The sequence below is a fragment of the Notolabrus celidotus genome, chromosome 12 (assembly GCF_009762535.1).
Source record: "Notolabrus celidotus isolate fNotCel1 chromosome 12, fNotCel1.pri, whole genome shotgun sequence".
NCBI classification, from domain to species: Eukaryota; Metazoa; Chordata; class Actinopteri; order Labriformes; family Labridae; genus Notolabrus; species Notolabrus celidotus.
In genome coordinates this window covers 16,588,154-16,610,194 of record NC_048283.1, presented here as the reverse complement: position 1 = coordinate 16,610,194, position 22,041 = coordinate 16,588,154, and the positions used below count along the sequence as shown (strand labels likewise).

The 22,041-nt window shown below is 38.3% G+C and overlaps 1 protein-coding gene across 1 annotated transcript; it reads right to left on the bottom strand.

Moving 5' to 3' along the window:
* Positions 1-589: 589 nt before the first annotated feature.
* On the bottom strand, positions 590-21,446 carry nbn (nibrin). Its single transcript, XM_034697392.1, has 17 exons — positions 21,293-21,446; positions 19,729-19,850; positions 16,722-16,849; positions 16,434-16,593; positions 16,072-16,175; positions 15,857-15,974; positions 13,217-13,407; positions 12,988-13,088; positions 12,757-12,889; positions 12,437-12,636; positions 11,143-11,311; positions 9,722-10,373; positions 9,478-9,567; positions 6,876-7,019; positions 6,184-6,297; positions 6,051-6,100; positions 590-1,831 (listed from the first exon to the last, which is right to left on the bottom strand). Exons 1-17 carry the CDS (start codon positions 21,321-21,323, stop codon positions 1,798-1,800), a joined length of 2,541 nt encoding a protein of 846 aa, XP_034553283.1. The 5' UTR covers positions 21,324-21,446; the 3' UTR covers positions 590-1,797.
* Between the last annotated feature and the right edge of the window lie 595 nt (positions 21,447-22,041).

Below are 22,041 nucleotides of genomic sequence, written 5' to 3'. Positions count from 1 at the left end.
GCTATCTCTGTGACCTAACACTGAACACTGACATATAAGCTCCATCATGGTACTGTTCATGTGAATGGGCAGCACGTGGATTACTACATGTCTCTCACTGTAAGTCATATCAAATGTTTCTTTTGAAAGGAAACATAGCATTCTAATTCTTTCTTTGCCTAGTACTACACAGCAGCTACAAAGTCAAACTTCCCAAACAAAGAAAGACTGATGTTCTTCCAAAATGCCCAACTTTGCATATGTGTATAGTATTTAATTCTTCCATTTTTTAACACAGCTGCACAGTAAACAGTCAGAGTTGCAATGTTAAGTGCCAAATGGGAGTTTTGACAGGTTTGGAGCTGTGAGAGTAGCAATCCATTCCTTATTCACTCTATACTTTCCTTCTTTTCAGTCATTTAAACACTGTCTGCAAGAGTGTGATGTGATATGCATAATTATTTTGTGTGCCGCTCACGCACAGCTCATGGTTTGTTTATTGTGATGTGACTCTTTGATATCTGTGTTTGGAGATTTTTCTTTTGTGCCCCCGAAATACAGTTTCTGACTCAGAGCCCGTATCGGGGGCAACTCATTACTGTAGTCACACTTTTTTTTTTTTTTACTAACATAGTAGTTTAACACACTGCTGTATACATTTTGTTGATTATATAACAGATAACTAGTGGAAATGTTTTTAATTGTGTCAAATATTGACTTTCAGCTGAACTATTCCTTAGTACTTTTTGTTTGTTTTGATAAAAATAATATATGCATGCAGGCATGAACCATTGCCTAGCAGCAGCTGCTTTGAGCAGAGGAAAGAGAAGTGCTTTTAAAGAAAAACATGAAAAATAAACTGCAGAGGAGACAAGGTGACTCAAATGTAGAGTTATAATTACTTTTTTTATTCAAAGATAATGGAAATAAGATCCTGTTGTATTTAAGTCTGACACAAGTGTCTAAATCCAGGAGCAATCTGCTTGCTTAATAAAGCACAGACAGATTGATAGTGTGTCCATCCATGTTCTTTTGCATAAGAATGGACACTCTTTGTTTACTTTTGTTAAAAATATGTATGGATATTTGAAATCAGGCAAGTAAAAGTAGACAACGTGCTTTTAACGCAACATAATAAGCTAAATAAACCCATCCATAATGCAGAAAAGAAATGTGACTAATTGTTCCTTTGAAAACTGAGCAGCTTCTCTCCTCTCTTCCATGACTGCAAAATGTACGCTGAATGCTGAGTTAAGCTCTAAGCTCATAGATGGCACGCGCCTTGATCAGAGATACTCTGGCATGAAGACTACTTTTCTGAGCAACTTCAGATCTGTAAAAGTGCCTGTAGTGATGGCTGATGGTTATTATTTAGGAAAGGGGCAACTTGACCCCCTACTTTTAGTTTATAATTCAGCCAAAACCAGGGAACACATTCGGTCTTAACTTCAAAATGAAGGAAAAGCTGCTTTCAGCATGTGGAGTTTTAAAGCTCTCTTGTACAATTGAGGAGTTTTTAATGTTTTGTATGCCGCATTTTTTATTATTGACAAATAAAAACATTGGGAAAATCTCTGAACGTGAGACTGTTTTGTTACATTTCCTGCTGTCAGTGACTTCATGTGGAGCGGATGCAGAGAGAAAGTGAAGAAGTCGAACAAAAATCACATAACACTGAAAAACAACAGAGTTATCTCTTTCAACATTAGAGATGAAATATATTTCTGAAGTCTCTTTTTAAAGGGTGTTGATGGAGTCTGATATACTCCTGGACTTCTGCAATGACTTCCCTCTGCAGGACATCAACATGGAGGCATTTCATCGTCTCTTTGCTAGTTTGCTTGGGTTGTACCTGAAGACACAAACACACACAGACACACAAGGTTTTATGTCACAGGTCTGTCCATGTCGGGATGAGCTTTTAACATTCCTTGCGGATCATTCCTCAATGTCCTTAGAGGCCTTTTGTACAAACAATCAAAACGGCCCAAATTAAGAGCTGTAAAACATGGACAGTGTTTGAACAGCTCAAAGCAAACAGGCTTCCTATAAACCGCGTCTGGAAACTTCATTTAGACCCACCAAAAAAATAGCGGATTGTTTTCTTAGCAGCAGTGCCTGTTCCACGGCTACGCATGACTGACTGAGCATGACTCAGTGATCAAACAGCTCAGCCTTGACACGCACACACACGCACACACGCACGCGCACATAAAATCAATCTCATACCGTCTCTTTTCTGCTTAGTCAAAGAAAACATGGCAGTGGCAACGGTAGCAGCTTACATCACCTGTTACCTTAGCAACCTCCCTGACGAAAGAATGACTGTGCTCTGATTGGTTAAGCAGAAGCCAAAGGGGCTCATATCCATAATATCAGTTAATTGTGTGTCTGCACCTGATGATAATGACGGAGGCTTTACAGACAAATCATATTCAACAGGGTTTTACCTCCTGGACCAGAGTACATGATGAATGAGGAAGCAAGCAGGTTGAGTATAATAGATAGAGAGTAAATTAAAGGTTCTTTAAGCCCCATTTCTAGTGTCCAGGCAAACAAACCTCTTTAGCCCAAAAAAGACACCACAGTTTACTGGGGAAGTGAGCTCCAAACCAGATGAGTTTTTGCTGACAAAGAAGCAAATCTTGATTTGATTTGATTTGATGTCTTTATTTCGAACATGTTAAAGTAAAATAGAAGTAAAACAAGTCAAATCTTCATATATTATCTTCATATTTACACCTGCAATCAAAGTAAACCCCTCGTGATTATCAATACTTGTCTTCCTCCTTGTATCTCATGAAAATTATTTCTTTAAACCTCTTCTTGAACTGAATTATGTTCTGACATTGCTGTAGCTCCATATTGAGACTGTTCCACAGTTTTCCACCACAGATTGAAATACAAAAACTTCTCCTTGTGGTCCGAACACTCACCATCTTTAATCTTAACTTCCCTCCGAGGTTATAACCCCCCTCTCTTTCAAAGAACAATCTTTGAATATTTCCTGGAAGGAGATTTTTCCTTGCCTTATACACAATTTGTGCAGTTTTAAAATCTACAAGGTCAAATAAATTCAATATTCTGGATTTGAGGAACAATGAGTTTGTGTGTTCACGGAAATCAACATTGTGAACTATTCTGATGGCTCTTTTCTGAAGTACTGACATAATACCATGTCTATAACTATATAGTTTCTTAGTTGGTTGCACAATAATGCTTATTTTGTATTATTTAAGACAGAATTCATACAAAACAAAACTTCTTATTTACTGTGTTTATTGTTTAACTATAGGTTGTTAAAATAGGGCTGCAGTCATTTCTGCAGATTGCTTTCTTTTGGAAGAAATAGGAATAACTTGATGACTTTGTTTCTTTGGACATAATCTTTATTTTTCCGCTTTTTAATTGTGGCAGTTTGTTCAACTGTCCTGCATGTAAAGTTGGGGTGGGGCTTTTGCCATAGTTAGAAGCAGAAGCTGTATATAATATTTATGCTTTATGTGTTTCTTATCGTTTTTTTATTTAAGCCTACGTTTTCTTTTTTACTCAGTAACGGATATGTTTTAAAATGTAGTGAATTTCAATGCTAAACAAAAAAGCTACTTAAGTAAAAGTAAAAGTACATATTTTAAAAACTACTTAAAAAGTAGTAAGTTCACAAAAAAACTACTCAATAACAGTAACGCGAGTAAATGTAATTTGTTACTTTACACCTCTGTTTATTAGTATTTCAACATCGTTAACAAATCGCTTCTTTTCCTGAAAACGGGCACTTTATCTATTAAGGTAACTCTATTAGGTAGGCCAATTTTTTATTCTGTACAATACTTTGGGCATGTTTGGGCAGATTTTATCTAAGATTAAATCGGTTTTATCTTTTAATGATTTTGAGAGAGTTATACATACTTTTATTTTGACTCGATAGGATTACTGTAAAGCACTTTATGTAGGCGTTAACCAGGCCTCCCTGGCACGCCTACAGCTAGTTCAGAATGCTGCTGCTCGGCTTTTAACTGGCACCCGTAAGCGAGAGCACATAACCCCCATCCTTGCCTCCCTCCACTGGCTCCATCATTTTAAGATTTTATTGTTTGTTTTTAAATCTGTAAATGGAATCACTCCACAGTACATCACCGACCTCCTGCAAAGCTACACTCCCGCGAGGTCTTTGAGGTCTACAGGACAGCAGCTTCTTGTGGTCCCTAAGACCAGGCTGAAAACCAGGGGTGGCTGTGCCTTCTCAGCAGTGGCCCCCAAACTGTGGAACGAGCTACCCCCCCATGTTAGATTGTCCCTAACATTAACGACTTTTAAATCCCGCCTTAAAACATATTTTTACTCCTTGGCTTTTAACCCAGCATGAGAGTTGTGTAGTCTCTGTCTCTGTCTGTTCTTTTATTGGATTTTTATTTGCTCTTACAGTGTTTTTATTCTTTTTTTATTCTTTTTATTATTTATTTTTTTAAGTTTTTTGTTTTATCATGATTGTTTTACTTCATTCTATTTTATTTTCTGACAGCCTTTTATGTTCTCTGTGTTTTAACTTATTTTACCTCACTGTGCAGCACTTTGCTAAACTTGATTGTTTTTTTAAATGTGCCTTATAAATAAAATGGATTGGATGTTATGGATTGTACTGATCAGGACATAGGACACTTAAATTCAAGCAGCCAAATCTCATCTCAACACTAATAATAAATATGTCTACATATTATATCCTCATGTAGGATAAGATGGATGGAGAGGTTAAGTCCACCAGTTTATTAGGGAGTTGATTGACGAATGTGACATAAATTTCACAGTTTACATCCAGCTGACTTCCTGGAGCGAGCTAGCAAAAAGTAGCGTGTTCAGATAGAAGATGAACAGTTTGTGTGCATAAATATTCAAGCGTAAGTACCACAAGTTCTCAGCAGACGGTAAAAAATGTCACTCATACTTTGCGAGGCTGTTACCACGGGTGTTATTTGCAGAGAGGCTCATTAGCATAGGAAGGGACATGTTTAGCTCAAAATTAAAAGGTAATGACTCATTTGAATGTATGCAAAACAATACTGGCGTACAGAGACACTGTTTGCTCTCTCTGCAGTTTGTGGAACATTTAACCCTTTGTGTGTGCTTTTGATTTAGATGACGTCTCTGTGGCTCATTTGCACAGGTGTAGAGGGCGAAAAAGTCACAACATCTTTTTATGGATCAGGCCCCTCAGTGTGGTAATTCTATAGCTGAGCTGCTGGTTTCCCTCTAAATGTCTACCCACTGACAACCAGCTGAAACAATTTGACAAAACACTAATTTTACGTTCTTCCTTTCTTGATTTTAGATTTTAAAATATTTTATGTTTTCATGCTTATGTTTGTTTGATGTCATATTTTAAATTGGATATTTTCTGACAAGGTATGGCGTTATTGAGTTAACCTGATTTTGGACCTACAATTAAATGTCGGGCATACTGGCACCCTGCGGGGGTGTCAAGAGGTCTGAGCCAGCTTCGGGCTGCGACTCGACACAGAAAAGATTCAATGTGTGAGTCTTAATCCTTGGGAAGAAGTTCTGAGATGAATCAAATAATTAAAGGGTTCATTTCGGTTAAGACAAGATCAGTTGTGATTCTGTGTCGGGCGGGACAGTAAAGACTCTGCAAGTTACGGACTTCAGAGCAGCGAAGGAGGCTGATGATTTATAATAATTCCTCCTAATTTAAATGAATAACAAGACCCAACACTATTTACTATGTAAGTTAAGTTACATAAGTACACACAGAGAGAGAGAGTAGATCAAACATAACTGGCAGCATATAAAATGTAAATGTTTGAAGTGTTTGCTGTATGTTTTTGTTGATTGTTACTGTTCTGGTTTTTGTTTTTGACTCTGTACAGAACTTTGAATTAGTCTTTATATGAATGGTGCTTTATAAATAAACTTGCCTTGCCTTGCCTACTCTACCTCTGAACCTATAATAGATGCTGCAGGTCTTCATATTCAAACATGACATGCTTTTAGAGGAGGCAGTTGAGGGTCACAAGTTTAGTACAAATCTTATCAGAAAATTAGGTCCAGGTTCTCACCTGAAGAGGTCATCTCCTGCAGTCTCGTCCTGTTTGTTCTGACGCTCCTCCTGAAACAAACACAGGCTCAGGTTATGAATGGCGGGCTCAGACAGATCACAAACTAAAAAGAGAGGTAGTGTGAAAAAAGTACCTCAGCTGCATCTTTGAGCCATTCATCCAGATCAGAGTTCTTTCCTTTGTTGTGGGCCAGCAGATCAGACCCTCGGATGACGTGGGGGGAGCCCTGTGCACCTGGCACGCACATCTGTCACAATCAAACAACATAATTTAGATTACTAATTAAAAAGAAATGTATCGTGTTTCATGAGGCATATTTTTTTAAGTATGCTAATGCTTTTAGACAATTTAAGACAATTTAACCAGGTCATATAATCGTTTGTCCAGGCTCTGACATCATGTCTAAAATGTATGAAGGGAAAAAAATCACTCATGGTGTGCTCTGAGAGGAAAAAAGGTCACACTAAAAAAACAAATTATGCGCCACAGAAATTTGATAGCACAAAGAAATCTAGTTTAAGACCTTTAACATTTTTGTTCTTCCACTTTAGTGCTTGAAATGGATTTTCTGGGCCATATTTATGGATGGAGGTATCTTTATCCTTTTTTTAAATTAACGTTAATTTTATTGTTGTCACTTACAGATGAGCAGTGTTACATGTTTACAATAATTAGAGGACAAATAATTAAACAACATCTCTAGGTACAGCAATGGCTTAACTAAATACAACCCCACAGAGCCTGTAGGGAGGCTTATAGTTTATCATTTGAATTTCAAATGAGGCCCTGCTGCGTGTCTTTGAGCAAGCTGCATCACAGTCTGACCTTGCGGAAACATTTGAAGTTCTTTGTGAAGCCGTTGTCCCGCACCCTCTGTGGTTTAGTTTTAGGAGGTTCAGTCACAGTGAGGGATCTAAACTCTACCAACACCAGCTTCTTAGGAAGGTCTTCATCAATCTTTGCCTCCTCCTGAAAAACAGCAAGAGAAGATGTCTTATTAGCTGGGTGTTTTATTTCCCTTGTTCCAAATGTGCATGTTGAAGAACATCAAATAAAACAGAACTTGATTTATGGAGAAAATAAGGTAACACTTTAATTGGATGGTCCGTCTGTTGACACTCTACAAGCTATCAGTAGATATGTAGTTGCATGTCAACAGAGTGTCAGTTGATATTCAACAAGACTCTTTCAGCTGACGAGCGTTCAACTAACTGTCAGTAGACTATAAGGGCATTTCAGGTTTTATAAAAGTGTCCGCTGACTCATTACGCTTTTTTTGCGACAGGTTATTTATTAACCAATATTCAACTAACTATCGGTAAATTGTCAACTTCTTCTAAGTTGACAATCAACTACTCAAAATCATTCTGCCAGCTGAAAGTCAACAGTGTGATGTAAACATATGATCAAGGGCATGATAGTATGTCCTCCCTCACTCACAAATATACCTCAGGCTCAAACTCATCAAATGAAGGAGCCGTCAATTTTGTCGATAAACTGTTGATTTTGTAGTTGACTATCTGTTGACTGTCAACACATCTACAGATGGTTATCAACAGACTATCAGTATAAGCATTTGTTGACATGTGTTAGGACAGGGGTTCCCAAACTTTTCAGCCCGCGACCCCCAAAACATAGGTGCCAAAGAATTGTGACCCCTACTGTCCCTCGAAGTGATTAAATGTTGCTTCATACTTCATTTACCTCAACTTCAAAATTAGTTTACCTACATAATTAACTGTTATCTAACCCTAACCCTAACTTTAGGAGTAATCAGGCAAAACAGAAAGGCAGAAAAATAATGAAATGTACTTATTTGCAGGGTTTTATCTAAAATGTAACTACAAATTTTGTCAATATTTTTTACAATAATGGGTAAAATAAGTAAATTTAGATTGCTTCAAAAATATCTAAAAAACTGGAAGACATCTCGCGACCCTCCATTGGTGTCCCGCGACCCCTCAGGGGGTCCCCACCTACACTTTGGGAACCCCTGTGTTAGGAGATACTGAGATTTTTAAAAGTCAATTAAAGACTCGTCTGTTTAGTCTGGCTAAAGTTTTAGAACTTATTTTAATTGATCATTTATGTTTATTTTAATATTATATTGTTTAACTCTTCAATTTGTATTATCTCATTACTATTTTTTTTTGCTATTTTAGAGCTTTTATTTATCTTAGACTTTTACCTTTACCTTTTTTATTGTCTTTACTAATCATGTTTTATCTTTTATTTACTTATTTCTTAACTATTGCCCTTTGTTGTTTATTTATATACATTCTATTGTAATTGGTGTGCATTATTCTCTACTTAGTCTCTACTTCTATATCCATTTCTGCTTTATGTTTAGTCATGATACATTAGATTTTTAGTATAATTTTGTTTTTATTATTATTATTTTTCCAGTCGCTGTAAAAAACTTTGAATCTCATTTGATTTGTATGAATGGTGCTATATAAATAAAGCTTGATTGATTGATGATCCAGTTTAAGTGAAAATAGTTCAGAATAGTAAAACTCTATAAACTATCTCTAGACTATTAGTAGGCATTAGTCAACATTTGTAGACATATGTTAGGACTATCCAATTGAAGTGAAAACCAAAGTAATAACACAGTGATCAGGCAGCTAATCTTTGACATATCCCTTCTGCTATTTTTTGTTAGTACTTGGGTGATATACAGTTGTGCTCATAATTTTACATACCCTGGCAGAATTTATGGTTTCTTTGGTAGTTTCTGTTGTCTTTATGATATAACAAGAGTAAACACAGTTGTTTGATAAAAATTTTGCTTCACCCAACCACTAACCGTGTGTGGAAAAAAAGGTTTCTCTTATCATTCATATTCTCTGAAAAATGGCCAAAAAAATCACAAATTCTGCCAGGGTATGTAAACTTATGAGCACAACTGTATAGCTGCATATAAGACTTTACAAAGTGTCTTTGATTTAATATCAGCTGATTATATCCACCCAACAATTAATATGTTAGGCTTATAAAACAAATAAAAAGTATGCTAATAGCTCGGTAGGATTGCCAGTGAAAGACTGGTATTCATGTTAAAAGAGAAACTATTACGTTGAAGTATCAAATGATGAGGTGACCGCCTTTACAGTGACCTCTCTTGCTCCAAATGCTCAGGCTTTTTTATATGTAATCTGCCTGTGCTGCCTTAGATCTACTTCTTTTAACTAGTTCACACCATGTATGAGATATCAGAAGTGCCAGTTAACTCAGAAACTCAGTTAATGCACTTTAACTGAACCACAGACTAAGACTAAGCATTAATTAAACCCATCAGAGTCACAACAATGACTCCAAAAGACAACTGAAACAAATGAGCATTTTTACAGAAAAAGATCCAGGTTTGGATGGAAAATGAGGACAGACAAAACTTAAACAGTCAAGACATCTTCAGAGGACTTACATGGACCTCCTGTTTGATCGTTGAGGGTTTCAAAGGCGTCTTAATCTCTTGTTTAGGCTGGCAGACATCTTCTGTGAGCTGTTCTATATCCTAATAGGACAAAAGAAGGGTGAATGTGCCCGTTAATATTGGAAAATTATGAAAATAAAAGAAGAAGTGGGGCTATGTATGCTGAGACAGTTTACCCATCACTAAATTATCAGATGATCAAAAACAAAATGGCAAACTGACATTGAATCCTCACCTTGGCAAATGCCTCGTCATCTTCAAATGGCTGCACATCTTTACTTGTAGAGGCAGTTCTCGTCTGAGGCACCTCTGGAGGTTTGATGGACTCATGAAAAGATGTCCTGTATTCTGAAGGATTTACCTGCTCTGTCTTGATTTGGATTGTTTTGCTGTGTTTTATTTGAGAGCCTGACTCTTTTTCCAGACCTCTCTGAGGCCTTGTGTCTGTTTCACTTCCCTCTACATGGATCCGCTGCCTCTTGCTCGATGAGGAAGCCTCCACACTATAAAACTCTTGTTTCTGTTTCGTTGAGCTGAGCGTAACACTCTGTGCTTGGTGGCCTTTGTTAACTGAAGGTTGCTCATCAAAACAGTCCATGTCCTCAGACATGATAGACTCCAGTTCATCCATTGGTATCGCTGCTTCCATCTCCTTCCTCTTTCTGCTCCCCCGCTCCTCCTGGATAGAGTGGGAGACCATGCCTGACTCTGCCTGTGGCAGTCCTAGAAAAAGATCGGCTGCTGACTCCTGAGATGCTGCTGGTGGGACTCTCTCTGACCCAGAGTACGTTTCTTTAGAGGAGTGAGGTTTTTGGAGGCTGGTGGATGATTCCAGTAAGGGTCGTTTGGGCTCTGACATAACAGTAGAGAGCTCGTCCTCCAAAGGCCTTCATGACAGGATGAAACAGAGAGACTTTCAGACAGTACACATTGCATTGAATAAAACATAATAAACATATCGCTGACTCTGCTGGCAACTTTGAAAGTCTGTGGAGTACTAATTAAAGATTTTCATGATTTTGTCATTTAATAAATATTAAACAGAAACTGGTATTACCAACTAATTTGGGAAATTATGCAGGTAATAGTAAAGCACCTTTTAGCTAGCACAGCTAACAGGTACTTCAGTATCACTGTTTTCTCTTCATTTGATATAAAAATCTGTTTTCTTATAATATAATATATACACCATGTAAAACCGGACAAAACTAATACACTATCCTGCTCGGAGTCCCAGAGATCGATGTCATTATGTTAACAGCCATGGAGTGAAGCAGCTGTGTAGCTCATGCACCAAACCATGACATGGTCCTTTAACCCTCCTGTTATGTTGCGGGTCATATTGACTCTTTTTAAAGTCTATTTTAGGCAATATATGCCTTCCAATCCAGCTAAATGCTATGTTGTGTAAACTATTGTATTTATATTTAGGGATTTTAAATGTATATTAAAACAAGTTTTTACATGAATTTGAATGTAAAAAGAGTGAGTTATCTTCATTGAACCATGATCTGTGAGAATTAAAGAACACCAATGGACCAAATCTTGATTTAAATGGTTAGTAATGGAGTTAAAATTTAGATTAAATTGACCCAGGAACATTATTGCTGTTCCAGAGAAACGAACATAACAGGAGGGTTAAGAGCAGACATTTACCTTTTCTTGTTGACTGGTGTAAAAAAGTTGGTCAGGGTCGACTGTTTCTGTGGGGAAACTTGTGGAGAGACTCTCTGTTTCTGTGGAGATTGTTTCTGTTGGAAAGTCTTGGTGCCACCGTTGGTCCTTTGAAAGGATGGCTGGGACCACATGTCACTATTGCCTGCACCTGAAACAGCAAAACACAATAACATATTGAACTAAAACAGTATTACAGGCAATCAGAGGATACTTCTTTGTTAAATAAATTCAAGGAAGAGACAGTTAAAACTAGCTTAGCATAAGGGCAGAAAATATGTGGTAACAGCTTTGTCCAAAGGTAACAAATTCTGCTTACCAGATCCTCCGAGACGATCTTATGTATCTACAAGCAAAGTATGTTCCACACTATGTTTGGCTACTTTTCTAATGGCTTGTTGATGTGTGCAGTGTCGCAGCAGTCCACAAAATATGTTGAAAACAAATATATAGACATACAGTATATAGTGAAGATGCACCGATCCATCACATTGTGGAAAGGACAATCAATTTCGTTTCTACATTTGCACCAAGCGGCAACCTCCGGTCTAAAAATATGAGTCCAATGTGGAAGTGCTACAAACTGCAGTTCATTGAGGATCCGGTTGGGGCTGGCTCTGGAAGTACCGGAAACCACATACACACAAATTCAAAAAAGCCGATCTTTACAGCAGAAATAAACATGTTTACAGCCTGGTACAAAAGACGAGTGTAGTCTGGATAGCTCATTTCTCGATCAGCGCACACTGTAAGGGGGGGGGGTTGATTTTTTTTTTTTGAAACGCTGCAATTTCGAAGATATTGAGATTACGAGTCTTCCAATGAGAGGCACAGCTGACTTGATTGACAGGCGGGAACACTGTAGCTGTTGGCTAGGAGGCTCAAAGCCCGCCTCTCTACGTCACACTCACTCGACAGCAGCAATATGGCTGCCGCCGCCGCCTGGCCTCAAAACAGCGCTGCAGAAACAGATGGGTGATGTCACGGATACTACGTCCATATTTTATACAGTCTATGATTTGCACAAGCTTTCTAAAGCCTCTGGAATAATTTATTTAGTTTTCATAGTTCAAACCAATATTGTTAGAACATGCTTTTGCTCATTTTTTCACAAAAAGGACCAAAAAGTGAGAATATTATCAAAAATTTTAAGTTTGAAAAAATATCCTGTAGACTCAGTAAAGCTCTATGTTCTGGGAAAATAATTGTTTTTGCAGATATTTCAAATCTGACACAATGCAAACACCTGGTAAAAGCATTAGCATATGTTAGCTACCTGTTGGTTTGGACTCAGGCCTCTTCCTCTCCGAGTGTTTTTTCTCCAAAGTGTTGGACCCAGAGCAAATTGTGTCCTCCACAACATAATGAGAAGTCTTCTTCTGGGCTGCAGGTTTGGGTCCTTGGATCTGACTGCTTTGCTTCTTCTCAGGAGTCTCCCCCACTGCTGTCACCCCTGTGACTCCATACAGCTCCATCCTGGAGAATTAATGATATGACACACATCAGACTAATGCGCTCTGCAACAACGTGCAGAATACAAACTTTGCACATTTAAAAAAAGATAAAGGGAACGTGTTGTAGAGTGTCTGAGGGTACCTTTGGGATGTCTCTGTGTTAGCTACATAAGCTGTGATGTTCTGAGATGCTGCAGGTAACACGGTTTCGTCCACCGCCCCACTCTGCGACAGCGAAGCGCTTGGAATCTTGGGTGCAATTTTTGGTGCTGACTCTAGAGCGAAGAAAAATAGAAAGAAAATCAGAAAATCAAAGGCCATAAGACATTTCAAAAATGAAGAAAGTAGTCTGTTTTTGTGTCTGGTCACCCACCTGAGTCCAGTATTACACTGGATGGATTGCAGTACCTGTCACAGGAAGCATAGATGGCAGCCAAACCAATTTCAGACTCTGTTATTACTCTGAGTCCATTTCTGTCATCGGGAAATGGAACAAACACCAGAGTGTGTGTGAGTTTCCACAAAATGTCACCTTGAATGGTTAATTACTCAAACACACTTTTAAGAGCTTTTCTGCTAAAACAACAAAACTCAATGCAAACCTTTCAACAATTTTCTTCACTGAGTTTGCCCACTCAATCGCTGAGGAAGAGAGCAGAGTTTGGGAGCTGCCTGTTGTAACATCAACCACACAGCTCTGAGGAGACTGCAGCAGGTCATGGGGCAGAAGGCCCTCCTCCAACAGCTGACTTTTGCCCCCTCCAAAACCCACTGCTGCATTCAGACGCTTCCTCTGCGAACAACATAGAAGAGATGGGATTATCAGGTTTTCTGTAGAGCAGAACAGAGAGACACTTAAGACACTCTTAAACCAAAAGCAACTGACACAAAAAATCAGGGATCAATTTTCTGTGTTCATGAGGTTAAAAAAAAGCTGTTGACAAAATAAATATCATTAAGTCCCAAAGTCCCAAAAAAAATATGATCAAGGTTTTCCAGGTTGAAAAAAAGGTTTCTGTTGTTCTTTTGTCATCTGTCAAACAGGTGAAAAATTATAACAGCAGCAATAAAAATACCAACATGTGTAAAAAGTGATAGGGTGTAAAAATGAAAATACGCTTGTTTTTTGAGTAAAATGAGAAATAAAAACTCAGCTGGAAAATGAAAGCCATAAGTCTAATTTTAGACGTTCTTTATTATTGCTCTGCAGCCCTCTCTGGTCCAAAGTTTTAAGTTAACAGGTTAAAAATGTGCCTAAGAACATTTTCCCGAGGAGCCCTGAAAGATTAGACTGAAAAAAAACTTCTTTCATCTGTACTTGTGCACAGTGCGCAGTAAAGAAAACCCTAACGATCTTACTAGAAGAAGGGCTCATGTGATTTCAGGGCTTCCATACTGATACATAAATATTTCAGCTACTGAGAGCATTTCCTCCAGCAGATAATCTATAGTGTTGTACTCAGGTGCACGCTCACCAATCAGCCATAACATTAGAACCACTGGCAGGGGAAGTGAATATCATCTCTTTATAATGGCACCTGTCAGTGGGTGGGATATGTTTGATAGAAAATAAACATTTTGTCCTTGAAGTTGATGTGTTGGAAGCAGGAAAAATGTGCAAATAGATGTGAATGACTTTAACAAGAGCAATGGAAGACCATCACCATCACAATTTCAGTGTGTTGACTTGGTCTCCAAAGTCCCCATATCTCAGTCAAATCAAGCATCTGTGAAATGTGCTGGACAACTATGTCGGATCCATGGAGGCCCCACCTTCCACCTTACAGGACTTAAAAGATCTGCTGCTAATGTCTTGGAGCCAGATGCCCCGGCATACCTTCAGAGGTCTGGAGGAGTGCATGTCTCTTCGGTCAGGACTGTATTAACTGACACTTAAAGCTGCTGTTGGTAGTCATGATATAAACATCAGTTCTGAGAGAGATTTCGAATATCAACACTACACCTCCCCTCTCTGCTGTCGTAACCCCGCCCACAAAAGATTGTTATGCGCATAGACATATAAAAGGTAGATGCTGCATTAGCTGCTGGGGCGCAAGAAATACGGCCGCCATCTTGGTCCGATCAGCCTACCCATGATCCTACCTGTAAACGTAAACTGAAGCAGCAGAGACTTCAAGATGCCAGAGCACTGTGTGGCAAAATACCCATCATACATCACATACATCACATATCAGAATATTCTATTACTGTTAAGCCCACTATGAATATTAAAATACGCTGAACCATGTGTCCTGTATCATACCTACATGAATGACGTTTGCAGAAAAAAACCCTGCATGAAAATCAGTTTAGCATTCAGCGAGTTATGATTGATTAAATGCGCTGACACTTAATTGCGCCGGTCAAGCAGATTACACTGAGTGGAGCGGGGGACCAGACCAAGATGGCGGCCCCACGGCTCGTCAGTACCAATAGGTAGTAGCGGTCAATGCGGCGTCTACTCTTTATATGTCTATGGTTGTGCGCGTTCTATGAGGAAGTAGTGGCTTCCCAGCCAATCAGTGCGACGTAGTGGGGCCTCCGCTTGACCAATCAGGACAGAGGGTTGGGGAGTAGCTCTGATTGGTCCTGAACTCAGCTGAATGACGCATATCTGTGTTACTTCACAGCACTGACATGAGGTGAGATGCTACATGTTCGGTCAATAAAATCTAATATAACAACTGATTGATTGTCAATAAGACTTCATTGTCACAGATGTTTGTGTGCCTTGTTTTATTTCATGGATGCTATCTTGAGGGCTGATCACTGTATGTTGAAATGTTAAATAAAACTTTGAGATCTGGTTAACTCTAATGGACATATTTATGTAGGGCAGAGAGGGAATAGTACTACTTTAATGAATTAAACAAGCAACCTTGAATATACCTCCTTAATAGTGAAACCAATCATTAGCTGCTCTTCTCTGGAGACATGAGTCTCCCAGAGGATCTCCGGCCTGCAGACTGCCTGGCAACTGATGTTGAGCTCATAAACATGAAGCTCACAGGATCATGTGACTTTCCATTAACTTTAAAGCTAATGACTGGAAAACAACAGGGCAATTATGTGGCCTAAGAAAAGCACTCATTTCTCTAGCTTTCATGTGTTTTACTGACTTACAGGACAGGACGTCTGCTGATAAATGACCACATGAAAGCTTGCTTTTCTGTGACTAGTTTGCCAAATTGTTTTCAGAGTATGACAATGATGGAAGGTTATTAAGCCAGAAGCAGACATACCTGTTTGGCACTGAGGAATATGAACGTTTTTCCAGAGAAAAGCTGTTTGCGAAATGGAATAGCTCTGAGGTTGACATCCTCTTTGTTTAAGCTGGGCTCATCTAACTCTGGGAGGAAACTTAAAAAAAGGAAAAAAACAAACACGGATGGAATCAAGCTTGGTTAAGTGTGATGTTGGTGTTAATTTGCGTATATAAAGAAGGATTGTGTTTTACCTCTCAGCTTTCGGAGGGGGTAATTTCTGCTGTGCGGCTCTGTTGAGCTCTGAGAAGAACTCGGGCTTCACGATGGGACGGCAGCACAACAGAGCAGATATAGTCTAAGGAGGAAAGCAGTAACCACATGTATCAATGCATATTTAGCAACAAACACATCATGTGCTGATTAAAAGGGCTCCACAGCAGGGCACTGGTGGCCTAGCGGTCTAAGCGCCCCACATACAGAGGCTACAGTCCTCGTCTTCCCCCGCTCTCTACTCCCCACATTTCCTGTCTCTCTTCAGCTGTCCTATTAAATAAAGGCAAAAGCCCAAAAATATATCTTTAAAAAAAAAGGGCTCCACAGCTTAGATACAGACCTTGATGGTGACTTTAGCAGTGGGCATGACCAGGTGGGTGCAGTCTTGGGTCCAGCTGTTGACCAGTTTTCCACTCAAAGCCAACAGCACCTGAGAGATTGACGCCTTGCCATCATTGTCCAAACAGGATGAACAAACCACCGGCTGTAAATGTTCCACACTGAGGGGAAGCAGAGAGAATGAAGGAGACTCATATCAATCCTGAGTAACAGAGATTTTCTTTTTCTAAGTCTGGGATAATTAAAGTTGTTAAAGAGAAGAAAATCATGCTTCAGTTCCAGTCCATACCTGAATTTACTGTGAAAAACCCCAAACGTAACTTCGTCTCCTGACGTCAGGTTCACTGATGAGTTCTCAGCCAAACGCTGGCTGTTGACAAATGTGCCATATTTGGAGGTATCTCTCAGATTAAGGGTCTAGGAAAACAGTTCAGAGGAGCAAATCATCAAATTGTCCAACAGTGAGGCAAACCACCCCACTTATAGCATGTTTTGGTTCAATTATTTATAACACAGTGAGAACATTTTTTAAACATTAACTATTAAACTGAGCCTGAGATAAAAAAAATATATCCTGTGCTAAGACAAATATTTAGATCTTGAGTATACATATAAATGTAGAGGACTGAAGCCTTGTCGAAGAGATAATAAAACTTCCTACTCCGTCTGACGCCAATTGCACTGTCACTTTTTATTGTTTCTATTTTCTTACCACTTTGTCAGTTTGTATTGTTTTCATTGTGATTTTGATTTTGTTTCCTTTAATGCGTACATTTGTGTGTGTATATATATATATATATGTGTGTGTGTGCGGTGTCCTTGAGTGCAGAGAAAGGCCCCTTTAAATAAAATGTATTATTATTATTATTGTTATTAGTAGGAGGAAAGGTAATGGATTTACTGTTCAATAAATTAATGATGTCAACAACATGAATTGATTAGATGCAATACAGATAAAAAACAGAAGCTGCATTACACACAACTCTACCAATCAAAACATGACTTCCTTTAAACTTTTATGCTGAGTCAAAACACGAGTGATGAAGTCCATGCAGTGTTTTATTCTTATTGTATGATCATTTTAGAGTGAGTAACCTTACATGAAGATGAAGCTGTTTAATGTTCCATAAATGTGTGTGGTGCAGCCTCTTCTGATGCAGATTTTGTTTATTGATTTTTGAGTCAGAGATAAACTGGATAAGAAAGCAATTGGGGTTGTGATGTTTGTATGATCTTCAGCTAAGTTGGACTGCTGCAATAGCACCATCTTGTGTACAGAAGTGTCATTATATAAAGAAATGGTTTCAGAAATCTATTCCGGGCAAGGAAATTCAGTATTTGCATGTCTACTTGGCTCAATATTACAAGGTTGGGTGATGTGGTAAAAACAAGATCTTGATATACCTGCAAAAAATCCACACTGCTAAGAAAGTATCATCTGTAAAATGTGTATAGACAGAAAAAAAAAAAAAAACTTATTGTGGAAAAGTGTCATTATTGAAAGAAAGCAATAAGAAGTCCAGTTTAAAGTTTGCCACAAGCCACGTGGGGACACAGCAAACATGTGGAAGAAGGTGCTCTTGTCAGATGAGATCTAAATTGAACTTTTTGACCTGCATCCAAACGCTATGTGTGCCAGAAACCTAAAACTGCACATCATCCTGAATACACCATCCCCATCGTGAAACATGTTGGTGGCAGCATCATGCTGTGGGAATGATTTTCTTCAGCAGGGACAGGGAAGCTGCTCAGAGTTGATGGGACAGTGGACGGAGCTAAATACAGGGCCATCCTGGAAGAAAACCTGTAAGAGGCTCCAAAAGACTTGAGACTAGGGCAGAGGTTCACCTTCCAGCAGGACAACAAACCTAAACACACAGCCAGAGCTACAAAGGAACGGTTTAGATAAAAGCATATTCATGTGTTGGACTGGCCCAGTCTTGGTCCAGACCTGAATCCTGTTGAGAGTATGTGGCAAGACTTCAAAATTGCTGTTCACAGACTCTCTCCATCCAATCTGACTCAACTGGAGCTGTTTTGTAAAGAAAAATGGGCAAAAAATGTTGGCTCTAGACGTGCAAAGGTGGGAGAGACAAACCCCAAAATACTTGGAGCTGTAACTGAAGCAAAAGGTGGTTCAACAAAGTATTGATTCAGGGGGTGAATACATATGCACGCCACACTTTTCAGTTTTTATTTGTAAAAAATCTTTAACAACATGTATCACTTTCCTTTCACTTCAAAATCATGCGCTACTTTGTGTTGGTCTATGACATAAAATCCCCCAAAAAATAATTTCAGCTTGTGCCTGTAACATGACAAAATGTGTAAAAGTTCAAGGGGGTGAATACTTTTGCAAGGCACTGTACATACCTACATGCTCCAATTTTTTTTTATCTGAGCTGGCACTGTATGTATGTATGACGAGTGTTGAGACAGACTGATCACATCATCAAACACAGTTAAAAGAAAAAAGCTGCTTTAATACTTTGAGCAACTCAAACAATGTTATGTTTTCAGTTTTTTCCTGCCATGTGAAATTTACTGAACTTGAGATTAACACATTTGCTGCAACTGGCTGAGTCATTTGAACCTTTACTCTTTAGAGAGTTGTCTCTTGAACTACTAATCAGACGGCGGATAGCCACAGCTTTCTGTTGAGCAGGGATAAAAGAGGGGGATGTAAGAAAGTAAATAAGAGGAAGAATTTCAGGTGAAATTGCATGTTATCTTGAACCTTCAGTAGCCCTAACACAAAAGATAATGCACATTACAGTTCAGTTAACTGTTTAGGCCCGAAATACATTGCTGATCTGCTGCTAATTTATGAACCATCTGGACCTCTGAGGTCATCAGGTACTGGTTTGCTTTCAGTCCCTAGAGTCAGAACGAAACATGGTGAAGCAGCATTTAGTCATTATGCACCACATGTCTGGAACACACTCCCTGAAAGCTGTAGGTCCACTCCAACTCTCAACTCTTTTAAATCAAAGATTAAGACTTTTTTATTTGACACTGCCTTCCTATCTTAGCTTAGTTTAACTCACTTTAAATGCAAATTTTAAAATGACTTTTAATGGATTTCTAATTATCTTTTTCTTTTCTGTTTTATTATATTTGTCATTTTAATTAAGGTTTTTTATACTTGTCTGAATGTTTCAAATGCTTTTAATGTTTTAATGTAAAGCACATTGAGTTGCCCTCGTGTATGAAATGCACTATACAAATAAAGTTGCCTTGCCTTGTACACAGTTTGAAAAATTCTTTGTTGTTATCATTCAATGTACTTGTCTCACCTGGTCTGTAGCAGAGAGGTGAGCATGAGCTCTGCTGATGGACTGATCGCTGGGAAGGAGGATGTCACAGTTCTTGCGTCCCACCACATATTCTTTACCGGAGAGAAGATAGTGGGTCTCACCTGTTGTTGGGTGACAGAAGAGGATGTTATAGATCTTTACTCTAATATCAAATCATTAACTGACAACCTACCTGTGGTTTTTGAACCTCAGATACTTTCATGAAAAAATGAAAAATGTAAATGATTCTGATGTGAAGGGCTGTTCAAGAGACCTTTTAACCCCCTATGTGCCTGGGCGGCCCCTCGGGTCTGTGGATGCATTTCTGCTGGTTGTGCCAAGATCCCGCCTTAAAACAAAAGGTGACCGGGCCTTTTCAATCAGAGCTCCAAGTTTGTGGAACTCCCTGCCACTGATGATTAGACAGTCCACAACCTTAACTGCTTTTAAATCCACACTAAAAACATTTTTATATAAGAAGGCATTTCTCCACCCCTAATTCATGAATTTGCTCTGCATTCAGATGTCTTGTTTTGCTTCTGTCTTTTTTCTTCCCCCCGTTTGCACCGTTTTTTATGCTTTGTAATTCTCTGCTTTTTTTTAATGAAGCACTTTGTAACCTTGTCAAGAAAAGTGCTGTATAAATGAAGTTTATAATTATTATATTATTATGTGTGCCGATCCTCTTTCAATAAATCAGTTTCAACATATACAGCAGCTGACCAGTGCTGACAAATAATATGAACATTTTTGATTGACCTTCCTTTTATGTTGTGGGTCAAACTGACCCTTTTTTAAGTCTATTTTAGACAATATATGCCTTCCAAACCAGCTAAATACAGCATAAAAATCTGGGCACTATGTGACAGAAGAGGAGTCCTGTTAGTGTATCAACATCACTTCATAAAAATAAAAATATTCAAAATTTAAAATAAAATAAACAAAAATCTATGTCATGTAAAACTATTGTATTCATATTTAGGTATTTCCAACATCCATTAAAAAAGTTTTAACATGAATTTTAATGAAAAATGAGTGAGTTATTCTCATTGAACCATTATCTGTGAGAATTAAAGAACACCAATGGACCAAATCTTGATTTAAATGGTTAGTAATGGAGTTAAAAATTAGATTTTAAAAAATGTGTATTGGGATTTTTTGGGGTTCTCACACTTTTGGATAAATGAATATGCCCCGGGTCAAATTGACCCAGGAACATTATTGCTGCTCCAGAGAAACAAACATAACAGGAGGGTTAACTAGATAAAATGTCATGTAGAGGAATGGTTGAAGACATACTCCCTGAGGATTGACAAAATCAATAATGAAATAATCAGTGCTCTGAAAAGACAATATTTTAAAGTGTTAAACATGGTCTTAAACTGCTTGTTTTAATGTCTGATGCATTTTTTACAGAGTATGAATATGATTGAATATGCAACAGAATGTGCAGACAGTTTAAAAACATTTTAGATTAAATGAAAATGAAACGAAACCGAATGAAACCCATTAACTGAGTTTGAAGCTAGCTTTAAGTTTCATTCAAGAAAGGGAATAAAGTTACCTTCGCTCTGCAGGGCTGTCAGTATCCACATTTTGCTGTCTTTTTTCGTATCAAGTCCCCAGAGACTCAGAAAAAAGCAGTTTTATGTCAGAGGTCCATTTGCAACTTCTATCAACAAGGTGGACACAGCGCGCGACCGTGTGACGTCAAAACAATGCGCCAGACTCCCCCTTCAAAATAAAAGTACTTCAGTTCCTCTAAAAAAATATACATTTTAAATTGTAGTTGTACCCTACTTGAGTTTATCCAGTTTTGGCTGCTTTATCTCAACTCTACGGAGGAGGATTAGGGCCACTGAAAAAGGCCCTATATATTTTTTTTAAATGTTTTTTTATGTTCTGAGAAGAAAGTCAGAATTCTGAAATTAAAGTCAGAATTCTGACTTTTTTCTCAGAACAAAAACCTAAAAAAAATATAGAGGACCTTCATTTTGTTTTTGCAGTGGCTCTGATCCTCTTCCTTACAACTCTACCAGAATTCATGGTTAAATATTTTTCTTTTACTCAGTCACATTTGATATTTGCTTTGGTTAGCTTTGCACAATGAGTTCAATGATAAGAAAATACAATCAGATGATGTATTGTACATTTTTGTGATGCAGTATATTTTTTATACGGATCCATTCTTAAATGTACTTGAGTAAAATTTGAATATACAGCATTTAATTGTTACACTATAGAAACTGTGCCACTATTGTAAGGCCTTTGGGGTCTAAAAGGTGGAGTGGAGGTGTAAAACTCCTCTGCCAC